Consider the following 16,118-nt stretch of genomic DNA (forward strand, 5'->3'; position numbering starts at 1 on the left):
AGCATCCCTACACAAGCTTCATTTAAATATTTTTTATCACTTTTTAATAACTCTGATTATCTAAAATTATCACAGAATTTTAAATCTCTAAACTAAATCAAACATTCGATCTGTAAAATTAACAATTGTTGCAACACCTTCAAATTTTTCAAATTTTTTATAACTTTGTCAATATTTGGACAAAGTTATAAAAAAGTATTTACCAAACTTTTTTTGGGAAAAAAAGAAAAATAACTGGATTACGATTTTTTTTCTGGGGGTACAACCTGAACTTTAATGGTGCAGATTTATTGCCAGGTACTGGTCTTGATTTATAAAAAAGGTGACATCCTTAAATCAAACTTTTTGAAGAAGACAAAACACAAGGATTATTTCTAAGACACGCACGCTAAGATTATTTATAAGACACGCACACACTCTACCCCTACTTAATTGCAATGAGAATTTAAGCTAGCAAATAAGGAATATGAACTAACTTATAAGAAAGAAATATTTGAAGTGTAATGACATGATCTTGTGTGTGTATCATCAAACCAAAATTTTGTTTACAGAAATAGTTCTTTTTCTTAGAGCCTGTTCAATACCCATCTTTAAGTTGTGCAGCTAATCAAGTAAAGAAGACAATGGAATGTGATGTTACAAAAATAAGCACGAGTTCATGGCATGGAATTCCATACAGCTACAACATAATGTATAGAGTTAAAGCACCAGAAGATTCTTGTAATAGTTTAGAAAGGTTTGAATTCTTTTTATTATTTTTTTATTAATAACCATAGCCAAAAGCGTCAGTTAAAAATATTTACAGAAACTTGAGTGCTTCGAACTTGACAAAATTAAAAGAGTTAGGTAAGGTGTATATAATGAAAGATATATGATATATTTAATTTGATTGCATCATTTAGTTAACAATATCTATCTTTTTTTAAATCTATACTGAAATCATTTTCTTAAAAAATAATATTTTGAAATTGAATCGAATTATTAAATAATAATTAGAACTATTAAAATATTATTTTTGAGTTAACATTTTGAGTTCTTAACACTATTTTCATATTTTCAAATAGTCTCATTAAAAAACTCATACTTAACATTAAAGAAGTAACATTTAACAGGAATGAAGTCATGATCAAAGTTATTTTATTGTAGTATCAAGTATTTAATTTTTTCAAAAATTCAACTGACATTCAATATGATATAAATCCCTCAAGATGACAGACTAATTAACCTTAAAAACTTGTCATAGTGATTACCTATTTTCTTATATGATGAGGGTTTTAAATAAGTATTAAATTTATTTTGTACATTAGTACACCTAAAAAACATTTTTTTACCTTTTTTTTTAAGTTATTGTTGTTGTTGTGTTTTTTTTTCTATATATAAAAAATTATTTGCTAACATATAAAAAACAGAAAAATAATATTAAACAAATTACTTTAGTGCTGGGTTGTCAAAATGCTCTGTTAAGATTTTAGTAACATAAGTTCAAGATTTTTTATGTTTACAAAAATAGTTTCAAGTTATTTTAGGTTTCCAATAATAGTTTATAAAAAAACAAAGTCAATCTTGTATCCAAATTTTATATTTTAATCTGCTTCAATGATTAAGTACCAAATTAGTTTCCATGTCTTCATCATACATTTCAACTATTTCATAAATTTTTTAAATCTATATAATAGTTGATATGATCAAACAGTAGACTTTTCAAAACTTGTATTTTAGGTTGTTTTTTTTTTTTTTTTGAAAATAAAAGTAAAAAAGCTTTAATCAAACACTTTTAAGTAATATAACATTATTATTATTTTTTTATCATTACATATAAATAATAGCCTGTGCGAACTCAAATGTTGGTTTGAGTCCACACAGACTATTATTCTGTGTGGACTACATTATATCAGAATCATGTCAGTGTAACCTTACTGAAATTTGGTTCTGTTACTCAAGTTAACTGTGAAACTGATATGAATAAAATAATCAGCTTAAAATAATTTAAAAATTAAAATCATTGGATAAACACAAAGCCTGTGGGGACAATCGAGTTCATCCTAATGTATTGTGTACTTGATCTGAAAATTTAAACATTCCTAATGAACATATTTTTAGGCTATTTCTAGAAATAGGAGAGGTACCAAATGCATGTAAAGATTCAAACATAATTACAATTTTTAAAAATTGCAATAAGCTTGATCCTTCTGACTATAGGCCTGTCTCTCTTTCATCTGTTATTAAAATTTTAGAAAGTATAAAAAAAAGTCATCATTCGACATCTTTTAGAAAATAATTTGATAAATAAGAATCAACATGTTTTTTTACCAGGTAAATCTTACACTACAAGTTTACTTGAAAGCCGAGATATTTTAATAATTTTTGTCAACTTTACATATTCCTTAAGAAACAGGACCAGCTGTAAGTATCCATGAATATATCCACAATCAAAGATACATTTCCGAGAACAGAAGACACTTGATTCAAAGAAACTGTTTTACCAATTGCATCATCCCAATTTGAAACAGTTTGTTGTTTGATGTCAAACTTATCAAATGTGTTAAACTTCAAAAAAATAATAATAATAATAAACCATCTAAACAATACAATACGACTTCAGTAGGTGTTGCCTATTTTGACTTAAAAGCCGTAGATAAAATTTTACCACAATTAAGAACAAGAAATTAATGCACAAGATAAAAAATTATGGCTTTTTTAAAAAAATGGTTATATGGCTTGACAGTTTCCTGTCTAATAGAAGACAAAGAGTGGTTTTAGGTCAGCATACATCTGAGTGAAGAGAAGTTTTAGGCGGTGTCCTTCAAGATTCAGTTTTGGGACCTATTTCATTTGTTATATATATTAATGACTTTATTATTATATTATGTACTATATATTAAAGACACACTGAAATTCCCATCAAAACTATATATTAAAGACACACTGAAATTCCCATCAAAACTATATATTAAAGGCACACTGAAATTCCCATCAAAACTATATATTAAAGACACACTGAAACTCCCATCAAAACTATATATTAAAGACACACTGAAATTCCCATCAAAACTATATATTAAAGGCACACTGAAATTCCCATCAAAACTATATATTAAAGACACACTGAAACTCCCATCAAAATTATATATTAAAAACACTGAAATTCCCATCAAAACTATATTAAAAACACACTGAAATTCCCATCAAAACTATGTATATATATGCTGATGATCATAAATTAATAGCTTCTATAAAAACAAATCAGAAAGGTCAAAGCTTCGAGATGATATTTATGCAACAAAGATCAGAAAGATCAAAGCTTCAAGATGATATCTATGCAACAAAGGGCAGATCTATGGTGTGTATGTTTCAATAAAAAAAAAAATTTAATAGTTATGCACTTTAGAATAAAAATAAAAAAATTTAAATATTTCATGATAAATATGACTAATAATTATGAACAATGTACCACAAGAAACAGAAATAAAAAGAGATTTGGGTATTGTTATTATAAATAAGCTAAAATGCCACAATCAAGTCATAAAAGCAGGAAACAATGCAAATCAAATTTTGGGGATGGTTAATGAAGTTTTTAGAAATTTGGATGTCTGCACCATGAAAAGAGCAACCAAAATTGTTTCATCTTTCAAAAAAATAAAATATGAAAATAGGCTTGAAGTATTTAACCTGGAATCATTAGTAAAATGAAGAACTCGCAAAGACCTAATACAAATGTATAGAATAGTATATGGTTGTAACGAAATTTTATTACAAAAGCCAATAATTTTAATAGCTAAGAGAGTATTAGACAGAAAAAAAAAGTAGAAATTGTAGCTTTAGATTATCAAGAAAATATACTTCAAAATGTAATGCGACACATAACTTTAGTATAAATTGAATTAGTAATAATTGAAATAATTTGGATTATGAAACTGTTAATGCAAATACTCTTTTAAAAACAATATTGATAAAAGATTAAAGTAAACTTTAACTGTTGTAAAGTAATCCCTCATGTGACTACTTTCCATGTAATTTTTTACACTATGATTTTCCATTCAATAGTTTAATGATAATAATAAAAATTATTATTATTATTAAACTATAGTAAAACTGTAAAATTTTAATATAAAATAATCACTATTTAGACATTGGCTGATCAAAGTTTTTTGATTCTAAAAATATTTGTTTTCGGTGGTGATAGTTTACCGCAATCTGAATGCTTATTCACAATCTGAATAGTGGTATCTAAATAGCATTCAGATAGTGGTACGCTGTCACAATACCACCAAAAACAAAAATTTTTTCACTCAGTACAGTACTTAGCTGTATTAAGTTGGTAAAATTATAGCATACCACAATGTTCTTACCAATGTTAGCATGTTTACTTGTCATAAAAATGGCAATTAAATAACAGTTTTTTTGCTTTCAAACAACAGTGGCAACCCAGCAAAAGCATAATAAACCTTTGTTAGTTTGTCAATATTGATGAATCCTATTAAGCATCACAGTATAACAGCATTGGCATGCCAGCAGCGGCTTTATTTATAATGGTCTTCTGAAAGCATGTTTACTGTAGAATTAATTATTTTTGTTAATGAATTCAAAGTTAATATTAAATAAGTAATAGTTATTTAATTTAAGGAAGTTATAGTTAACATTGTTAACATTTGACTTTAAGTACTTGCAACTCTTTCCTAAAGATTCCCAACATCCCAAAGATTTACAGCTCTAAAGCGTTTAACTCAACTTCAAGAATGATCAGCTTTTGCACAACTTGTTTATAAACTTTAAATTAATTAGCAAACAACTTAGTAGCTAAAAATAACCAACAAAATAGAGTAGCAGGAGAAGGAAAAAAGTACAATAAACATAGTAAACCTGTATAATTATTTTAATTATTTTATTTGTTTAATAACTTTTCACCTGTTTTAAATTAACAAAACTGAAATTGCTGTTTGATTTTTTAAACTTATACATCAAGTATTAACTTTGTATTATAAATATAGTTTCCGTTCTTTTCTTTTCTAGTCAGTTCAACCAAAGCCAGTATAACATCTCTATAAGTTATAGTGCTACATTAAATAACCCTGGAGATATTCATATCAGTTTCAACACTTCTGAGTATCATTTTTTACAACTATGTATCATTGCTTATGCTACAACTCAAGGTGGAAATGGAATAGGTGTTGCAAATTACCAAGTTGTTAGAACTCAAAGCACTGGTAACTGATTGTTAAATTATAATAAAACTATATTTTATTCCTATTGTTTTTTGTTCTAGAAATATAATTAAATAATTTTTTTTTACTATTATTTTGTGTTTAAACTAATTAAACATCTAGTTACTAAAATTATTTTCAAAAAATCTAAATATGTAAATTGTTCAAATAATCCAAAAAGTTTAAGTTTATTTAAATTAATAATTTTAATAGTTTAAATAATTAATTTAAATATTTAAATAAATAAAAATGAGGTTATCATGTGTGATTGAGTTTTGATTTTTGGGTTCATATACATATAATTTTGTATTGTAGCTTTTATATATATATATATATATATATATATATATATATATATATATATATATATATATATATATATATATATATATATATATATATATATATATAATAGCGATTGTTTTTAACTAGTGGCTTTCAACGTGTTTTGTTGATGGACGTCTTTTCGTTGTTGTTTAGTTATCATCTCAAAATTACGTTTAATTCGGACCGTAGCTTTACTTTTTGGAAATTTCGATTTAGATATGGTCTCAAAGTTACTTTTAATTCGGACCGTAGAGAAAGCTTTACTTCTAAACTATATTTTTTCCCACTTTGTACATTGTTTTTATATCACGACATATTATTGTTATACCAACCAAAAATAATTTTTTAACCACTTATTTTGCTAAAATTTATCTGCTCTTATTTTAGTATTTAGTTAATCATATTACAATATTTTTTAATATATTATTTATCTGCTGATTTCCATATTATTTCCATTATCAAGGAACTTTTATGCTATATTATCTAACATTCATTACTCAGTTTTGTTTTAATTTTCACATGCACAATTTTTGTCTTGTTTTATTATTTGAAGAATTTCTTATATCCTTCACTACATGTTTAAATCTTTACATTTTTGCAGGCGATATATCTTTTTTTCTACTTTCATATATTACTTGATTTTTAGTTATGATTTTAAGTTGCGCGGATTGTTTTATTTTCTTACACTTTAGATTGATTAACAAAATTCGAATGAAGTATCTGACAGCGTTAGAGTTTTTTGAAGACTCTATTGTGTTTTATTTAATTTTAAAAGGGTTTTTAGTAGGGTATATTGCCATTTGATTGTTTTTGGTTTATTTGTGCTGGAAGTACCTGTATGGTTTAAATGGTCTTAGGGGAAAATTTAATAGTATTTTCTGTTTACACACTTTAGTTGTTTTAGTTTTGTTTCTGGCGTTTCTATTTGAACTTTAATTTATTGTGCTTAGTTTTTTCTACCAGTGGTATGGTAAGTGATTTATTTAATTATTTTTATTTATATTGTGCAGTAGATCGACAATTTTCATATCATATCATCAAAAAAATATTATGGGTTGGGTTTTGGCTATTTGTAGTGAATCCTTTTTTACTGCAGTATGGAATAGGCGTAAGTCACGGGGTAAAGCATAAGTGGCAATGACATTTGTCTGATAGGATAAACTAGTTATAAGTGCTGATCCTCATCGAAACGCCAGTAATAATAGATGCAGGAGGAGTCTCTGAGGAGATGTTTACTACTTAATCACTACACATGTTTTTTTTCCATTCTGAGGCCTTTCATTGTTGTATGCATACTTTTTATTTTTTAATCTATTTTTTGTTTTATTTATTTTTTGTTTGGTGACATATTTTTTGTTTATCTTAGTTCATATTAGTATTTATATAACAATTTATTTTTTATTATTATTGTTAGTACTGTTTAGGTGAATTGTCTGCCTTATTTACATTTTAAATATTCCTCTATTAATCTTATTTTATTTTTGTCTTAACAACTGTCAAAATATGCTTTGTTTGAAAAATAATTCTCCTTTATTCTAATGTACTTCATTTCTTCCCTCAAGCGTTCACTGCTTGTAACCATTCAGCGAATTTTATATATGTCAGAATTATATATATGCCAAAGTTTTTAAATGATTAATTTAAATAGTTAAATAAATAAAAATAAGTTTAAATAAAGTAATATTAATAGTAATTAGAATACTTAATTATGACAAAATTTGATAACCAATTTGTTTTTATATTTAACTGATTAGTTATAGAGAATTTGTTATTTGTTTTTTACAGCACCTGATATTGCACCAAATGGCTTAATAGCAACATTTAACATTTCTGTAATAACATTTGAGTGGTATCCTCTTGAAAGTTCTGTTGATGTATGGAATGATTACACAGTCCCTGGCACTTATTACCTAACCTATGGTATATTAAAAAGTTCAATTCCAGTTACACTAGGCTCACCTAGTACTGTTGTTGTCAGTGGTAATAAATATGTTTTGAAAAATGGAAGTCTTTGTCATATTAATATTGCTTTTATAAATGCATTTTCTGTTGCCATGGGACCTGCAAGTTTTAAAATATGTTTTCTTAGTTCCCTTACAAGTAAGTATTTTATTATACAAAAGTTTATGAGATATTTATAATTATTATGGTAGTTATTTAATCTAATTGCAAAATATAATGAGATTTAAATATAATTGATTGTTATATATTTGTTAGTTATTCAACCACTTAATTAAAAAGTTTTGTCTATGAAAAGCCTTTTTTTGACTGCCATGTATTATATATGTTTGAGTGCTCATTAACATAAAAATTATTGTCATCACCAAATTTTTTTAGTTCATTTTTTACAAAAGTTTTTAGAATCAATATTTTAAAAAGTAAATTTTAACAAAATATTTCAGAAAGATTAAAGTTTAAAATAAAATATAATTACATAATTATTATGCAACTTGACTAAACATGTTTATAGTAAAATAACTTTATTTAAAAGAAACTGTCTTGTAATAAATTGCAATTGTCTTAAAATAAATTGCAAAATAACTTGATCATTCAAAATTTTATTTTAAATGTATTTCAAATAATTCCTAACTATTTTGCTTAGAGTTAAATAAAGCTTGAATAATAAATAATAACTTTCAGTTATTATTTATTATTCAATTAGTTATTATCTGTGAGTGATTTTTTATTTTTCTTTGTTTTTACAATTAGAAGCTAGGACTTAAAGCAATTATATTATATCATAATTATCTTAAAGAACAATTATAACAAAAATATTTAACCATATTTTAGGCTACCTGGATGTTTAAGTATGTATATTTTTATCATTTTATATTTTTTGTGTAGTAATGTCACAATAGTTTAAAAAGTATACAAAAATTTTCTTAACGCTATACTCTAGCTAAAGAAATACTTAGTGACTGCTATTTCTTATTGAAAATATATTAAATATGAGTTGTTGTGGTATAATATTCTACTTGAAATGCTCACACAAGAAATTTTTAAAATGCTTTTTAAAATGAAATACTTGAGAATACAAAAAAAAATAGGTGGTGCAAGAATTATCAAACTTTTGTTGGAAAAATATATTTCAAAAATAAAAATATAGGCATAATGCGCTTTTTTTAAGTATTCTTCAAGTCTTGTTTAGTGGCACGTTTGACATTCCTTCTTCTTTCCATTAGAGAATGTCCTTCCTCTCTTTCTCCTCAAAGTGCTGGTCAGCTAAGGCAAAGATAACACACTGTGGTGTAAAATACCAAGTGTGTCTGAGAAAGTGTGTCTGAGAATACTAAGATTAAGAGCTTTGCCAATCTTTTCGTACTTCTTGGAATAAAGTGAATCTGTCATGATCTGCGTTGAAATCTTAAATGCTCTAAGACCATTGGATGGAGCCTGAGCTGCCATTGGTCTCTTCAGAAAGAATAAATAGTGAAAGATCACTATATAATCTGTTGCATCCTGTATCACCTTAATCTCATTGATACTGAGTTGCTTGTTGTAATTCTTGGTCATTTGCATTGCTAACAGATAAAATGAATCAGCCATAAATCTTGCTTCATATGTGCACCTGGTTGTAGAAACCTGAAGTTCAACAAATCTGCTCTGAGGTAAAAAGCTACCAGTTGACATAAATACTTGTAATCACCTCTGTCAAAAATATTTGTTTTAAGAGGTGTTGTGCAAAACTTGATTGTTTCATTTGCAAGATTGTAAAAGAGGGTTTCAAGAGCAAACTCAGGTCTGTTCCAATCAAATTTCTCAATGTTGGCCAATCTATTCACACCTCTTTCAATCTTAGACCAAAGATCTTTATGTTTTTTGTATAAGGATTGACTGGGTCCCTTTGTTTCTCCCTGTAGTTCCATCATAATATGATGAACATGTCGTTCCATTATATGATGCCTAAATTTATTATTATTATCATTTTCTGTCATTTCTCTCAGAAAAAATAAAAAATAAAAAAATGCCTGTAATTTATATAGTCCAATTCTTTGGCTAATGTGCATCATACCTGCACATTAGTCAAAGAATTGGACAAGGTAGATAATATACTGCAATCTTTCTAATTGCACCATTATGTTTTCCAGTGTTTGAGCAAGTTGTGTCAGCACAACAAGCTATGATCTGGTCTGTTAAGTCATAATACTCCACAAGACTTTGGATAACCAGTGCTTGATCTTTCCCTTTGTAGGAGGGTACTTCAAGTATTCCCATAAGAAATTCAAGTGAGGGGGTCTCTGGATAGGAAATATTAATTGCCAACCTTTCTACTGTTTCCGAAATCTTTTCCTCTGTCCTGTACTGCTTGACCAACTTTGTGTCAAAGTGAAGAACAAGTTTTAAACCTCTTATCTTATCCAGGTTCTGCTCTCTTACTATAAGTGGTTCATTCTCTATAATTTCATGGTTTTTTCTTGCCGTCTGTGACTTAGAAATGTTCAACATGTCAATATCTACTCCCCCAGCTTGGAATATGGAAAACAACATTGCTGTTTCAGCTCTCCCCCTAACTTGATACCTAAAAAAACAGAGTATTGTCATTTTTTAAACTATGTAGTATTTAAGTTGATGTAACTTGAAGTTTTATATATACTTGTAATATACTTAATTTTTTTATACATAAACTTATTTACCTTGTCATAAATGGAATCCACTTATCCAAAACATCATTCAGACTGAGTTAAAGGCAAATCTTGGTTGAATCATACAACATTTTTTTCTTTACAGTAGGAGTTTCAAAGTCTGAACCATAATCTGTTCCACCACACCAACTGGAGAATTCCTGCTTGAAATTGTTTAAAGCTTCTTCTTCTGCTGCTTTTTCCAGTAATTGACTTTCTTTTTTAATATACTGGGTATACAGAGCAATGATTCTATTCCTAAATTAAAAAGTTACAACATTTGAAAAATGTCAACATTTTAAAATATAACATAAAAACTTATATGTAATTATATTTCACAGACAAATATGTTTCATAGAATACTTAATTTTTATGAGAGATTTTTGCTAGAGAAAATTGGTTTAAGATATTTAGTAACTTACTTAATCGACCATTCACTGATGATGAAATTTTCATCAAAGTCTGCCTTGTTCCAAATGTTCATTAGGTCCCATATGATGCGGACATTTGAAAATTTCGTTTCTGCTATCAGCATAACACATATTGAAAAAGAAAAATAGTTTGTTCATTTTAAAACTACCTTCAAGTTTAATGTGAATTATAACATTGAAAAATAACAAGATATCCTAATAATAGTAATAATTGAATAGTAATAAAATGTAACCATAGTAACCATAACCATAGTAGAAAAAGGAATTTTTAGGATTTCCTGGTATTTTGGGATTTCACTTATAAATGTTTTAAGTTTCTAGAAAATTTTGGATGATTTTTGTTTTTGATTTGACATTTTAAAACTACAATGTTTGCATATAAGCTAAATGTTACTAAAATAGATGAAGAAATAAGTTAACATCATTAAGTAGATATTCAAAAATAAGTTATTATATATAAATAGATAAAATGCAAGAATAAAATTAATATAAGCTTCTAATTCATTACAACTAGCACTTAATGCAGAGATCCCAGACTATTTTTTGAAACTGTAATCCCGGTAATCTTTTACAATTCTGGTATTAAAGTACTTATAACATTTTTTCATTATCTCAATAATTTATTTGGGAATTAACATTTATATCCTGGTTTATACCCTGGTAATAGTATAATTTTTTTTTTCTCTTTTTTTAATTATTTTCATTTAAGTACAAAATTAAAAATACATTAAATGAGTTGTGTAAAGTATTAAATTAAAAAAGTTATTAAGAACTTATAAAAAAAACTTTTTTTGTTTTAATTATTTATATTATAAAATATTCAGCTACATGATTAAAATTTTAAAACATTTTTTAATGTTTATAGAACCAGACTGTGTAAATCCTGTTATTAAAGAATATTATGTTGTTGATCCAAGAACAGTCGTCTTTCTTCCTGAGAGTTTTGATCCTACATATTTTAGAGGAGTCAACAAGTCATGGTTGTTTAATGTACAAGTAAAAGAAGGGTATAATCCTGGACAAATAGCAGCAAAGTATTTATATAGTCCATATTATTTTAGTTTATCAATTGAAAAGTATGCTGAAAGATCTATGCCATGTATTGATGAAGATTTACCACAATTTCTTAATCAAAACAACATTTATAACATAACTTTGATGGGACTACATCCTAATACAAGTTATCAAGTAACAATTCAACCCTGCAATGAATATGGTTGTGGTAAAATTTCAAATTCAGTGCTTTTTAATACATACTCTGACATACCAAGTTGTTCACCTGAATTTCTTCAATTACAAAATGAATCTTCTACATCTATGATTGTGACTTGGAATGAGCTAGATATCAGTTGTGCAAATGGAAATATAGAAAACTATAGTCTTAAATGCAATGGAAATCAATCAGGTCTCTTGGGTAATATTACTACAGATCTTTCAGTAGAGTTGATCAATTTGCATAAATATGAGTTTATTTGCTGTAGGATTGCTGTGCGTAACATCAATGGAACTGGGCCTTATAGTTCCGAAGTATGTGCTTTCACTGATGAAGATGGTATTTTATTTAATTTGTTTTTATATATTTATTATTTGTTTTTGAAAATATTATTCTATAAATTTTTTTTACTATTTTTAGTGCCCAATGATGCTCCAATATCAAGCAAAATTAAAACTACATTCTCTTCTGGGTGTATCTCGATATTAGCCCCTAAAATGGTTGATATGAATGGTATTGTTCTAGGCATTCAAGCAAATATAACCAATCTTACAATTGCTAGTTCAGAAATAAGTTTGCAACAGCAATCATATTCTAAAGACTACGAATTTGTCTTTAAAGCTGACAATTTGTATAAGGGTTTTGTGAATATTTGTTTTGATCAATTGCTGCCATTTTTTGTTTATAGTGTTGAGTTAAGATACTTTAACTCAATTGATTATGGTCCATCAAGTACATATCAATTTGTAACAGAGGAATACTGTGAGTATTTCATGGTTTTTGTTTGTTTTTTAGTATAATTTTTTTTTTTTTAATTTTATTTCTTAGTTTACTTAGCATATAAATATATTTACATTATGGTATTAGTAAATTATATTGATAAAAGTAAAATTTTCAAGTTAAGGACACAAGGTATCAAAAACAAAAATAAACAAGGTATCAATTACTATTAAACTGTTTATAATAAAATAAAAAATGTTAGCTTTAAAACAAACATCATTTTAAATAATACTGAAAATTGTAAAAATTAATAAACTTAATTTTACTTGTTGTTATTTATACTTTCAATTATTTTTATTACTTTTAGTTCCTGAGGCGCCAAGTTTAATATTATTTTCAAGTGATAATGTACGAATTATTACAATTAATTGGAGTAGTGTTCCTATTGAAAAAAGTAATGGAATTATATCTCAATACATAATTTGCCGCAAACAAGTATTAGACAAAAATGTTTTTGGAGAAGAAATTTGCTTCAACTATACAAATATTTTATTTCTCAATTTTAACTTAACTAATCTTGATCGTGGAAGCACTCACAATGTTAGCGTTGCTGCATGCAATAAAGCAGGATGTGGGAAAAAAATTTATATTCTTGCAAGTGCTATGGGGTTTAGTATGTTTTTATATTCCTGCTTAATAACATTCAAAATATATTAAAAAGCATTTTTATTTCAAAGGTTAATGTTTTAACTTTTTGTTATTAATTTTACTTTAAGCTGATGGTCATTGGCTAGATTGGTCAAACTGGGGAGCTTGTAGTCAGACTTGTGATCAAGGTCAGAAGATGAGAACACGTGTTTGTACTCCACATACTGTGGGAGGTTATGATTGCTTTGAAAGTAACACAAGCTTTGAAATTTGTCAAGTGACAAAATGTTCTGGTAATATTCTGTTTAAAAAATTTTTTGTCTTTTGCTGTTTACATTTTTTATGAAAAGGTTTTTGTTTTTTTTATTTCAAAAGTTTAAACAAAGTGATTATTTCTAATATTTATACAAAGGCTTTGTTTTGGGAAGTGAAGGTGAAAAAAATTGTTCAGCTGTATGTGCAAAAGACAATTACCTATGTTCATCTTTTTATTTAAAACCTTATAATGATACATCAATTTATTTGGATGCTATTATGCCAATTAAATGTCAAACAAGTTTGACTAACAGAGTCTACAGTTCTGATTTAGATCCTAGTTTTGATAACAGTACAGGAGTGTGTCATGGTTACATCAACATTCCAGATGAAGTTCCTTGTGAGAGTAAAAGTACCTTTAATCAACCAAATATGCACAGGTTGTGTAATTGCATCAGTCCAGGTAATATTTTGTATGTTTAATCTCAATGGATGTGCTCAAATTCCCTGTTCATTAGATTAATTTTAATAATTAATATGAGTTTAATGTTTGTGTTTATTATTAGATGCACAGATTGTGTAATTGTATCAGTCCAGGTAACATTTTGTGTGTTATATGTTTACTGGATGTATTTTAGTTCCATGTTCATTAGATGCATTGTTTTATACAAGTTTGATATTTGTGTGTAAGATCATTTTCTTATATAATTGTTAATAATTCATTGTTATTATTAAATCAATAATTGATTTCAATTATTAATTCTATTGTTGTACTTAATTGTTTACATTATTGTGCTTTGATTCTTTGTATGTTTGAAGATTAAAAAACGTTTATGTAAAATTATGTAATTTAATTTTTTGATTATTTTAAATATAACAAATTTCAAATTCTTTTATCCTTAAAATAATTGATGATTGTTGAACTCTAAAAGTATTGTTTGTTTTTATATAAAATAGATGAATTTTAAACATTTTTAGATGATTATGGATTTACAAAATGGGCTCATTGGAGTTTTTGCTCAGAGACCTGTGGAAACACTAGTGTACAAGTTAGAAAAAGGAATTGTCTTGGAACTTGTACTGGAAACTCTAAAGAAACCCGTTCTTGCTATGTTCCATTATGTCCAGGTTATTATTTTAACACATTCCAAACCACTTAATCTGTTGGTTTTCTTATGTAAATTTTATATTGAAGTTAAAGTTTAAAAATTTAAATTTTTTTAATCAATAAACTTATGTATTAAATAATGTGCATATATTAATTTTCCTCTGACTTATTTTTTTATATATATTAATTGTGTTAATGCATACAATATAAAAGAAGTCTTATTATTGATGCAAAAATAATTGTCAGAAATGCTGTTTAATAACACCTCCCCCCCCCCCTGCATGCTTTTTTGTATCTTGTGAAAACTGCCACCGTTTATTTCAATTAATCAGCATGTTTGCTGATGGAACCAGTTTTTTAGTGTCTCTATTTAGATTTGTTTGTTACTTTGGCTTGTTAGATATTACATACACTGATCCATTAAAGTTATAGCATCCCTAAATACCAACACTTTCTACCTTAAAATGCAAAAAAGAAATAACTTTACTTTTTAGATTCAAATCTTTTAGGAGCTTATTTTTTTATTTAAAAAATTTTTCTTTTACAAGAACTTATTATTTTCTATTTATTACTTTAAAGTTACTTATATCATTTAAATCAAGTAAATAGTCTGATTCTTTTTACAACATTTTTCAGTATGCTTTTTTGTATGTAATAAAACTAAACTATTAAAAACAAGTCACACAAGTAAACCTGTTAGTATTAAAGCGAAAAGGATTTTTATTTTTAAGGATTTTTTGAAAAAAAAAAAATTTTAATTGAAAGTCTATTCTATTGCATTTTGATTTTTGAAAGCATTGCATTTATTACTAAGTATTTTCTTTTTCATGATTTAAATTTCAAAAATATTTATAAAATACTAATGATTATTAGTGTATTTTTTTTGTTAGATTTTTATATTGAATAAATATATTTACTACATTTAAATTTCTAATTTAATTTGTTCTTTTGTTATTAGTTGATGGAGAATGGGGAAGTTGGGGAAACTATTCTGAATGCAATACGACTTGTGGATACGGATATCTAATAAGAACTAGGGATTGTAACAATCCATCTACAGTTGGAAGTGGTACACCATGTCAAGGAGTTCAGAAAGATGAAAAACCAGAGTGCAATGCATTTCCTTGCCCAGGTATGGTTATCTTAAATAGTTCTTCTTATGAATAAAATTTGACAAAAGTATCCTTAGATTTAAAATTTTAATGAAATCAAAGACTACATCTATGTATGTATATATATATATATATATATATATATATATATATATATATATATATATATATATATATATATATATATATATATATATATATATATATATATATATATATATAAATGTATATTAACTCAAATATGATATATGCACTGTATATCATATTTGAGTCAAAAATTTTAAAAACTTAGCTAGCACACTTGGATTCCTATGTATTTAGGTATAGGGAATTCAACTTTGATAATATTTTTGTAAAATAGTGATGTTTAGCTACAGGGAAATTGCTTTTAAAGTTACTGTATTTCTGAAAAATTAATCTTTATAAATTACAATTCAATTTTTAAAAAATTTTGGACATGAAGTTTAAAAATCATCGTATT

The 16,118-nt window shown here is 26.3% G+C and overlaps 1 protein-coding gene across 1 annotated transcript in view; it reads left to right on the forward strand.

The window, feature by feature from the left end:
- Positions 1-16,118, forward strand: part of LOC101241605 (uncharacterized) — a 95,578-nt gene that overhangs the window by 47,994 nt on the left and 31,466 nt on the right. The window contains exons 30-39 of the mRNA XM_065811860.1: positions 571-736; positions 5,011-5,204; positions 7,314-7,628; positions 11,447-12,133; positions 12,215-12,556; positions 12,882-13,187; positions 13,291-13,455; positions 13,575-13,880; positions 14,396-14,545; positions 15,484-15,657. Coding sequence (XP_065667932.1) covers positions 571-736; positions 5,011-5,204; positions 7,314-7,628; positions 11,447-12,133; positions 12,215-12,556; positions 12,882-13,187; positions 13,291-13,455; positions 13,575-13,880; positions 14,396-14,545; positions 15,484-15,657 — 2,805 coding nt within the window. The remainder of the gene's footprint in view (positions 1-570; positions 737-5,010; positions 5,205-7,313; positions 7,629-11,446; positions 12,134-12,214; positions 12,557-12,881; positions 13,188-13,290; positions 13,456-13,574; positions 13,881-14,395; positions 14,546-15,483; positions 15,658-16,118) is intronic.

This window comes from Hydra vulgaris, chromosome 12 (assembly GCF_038396675.1).
Source record: "Hydra vulgaris chromosome 12, alternate assembly HydraT2T_AEP".
In the NCBI taxonomy this organism is placed as follows: Eukaryota; Metazoa; Cnidaria; class Hydrozoa; order Anthoathecata; family Hydridae; genus Hydra; species Hydra vulgaris.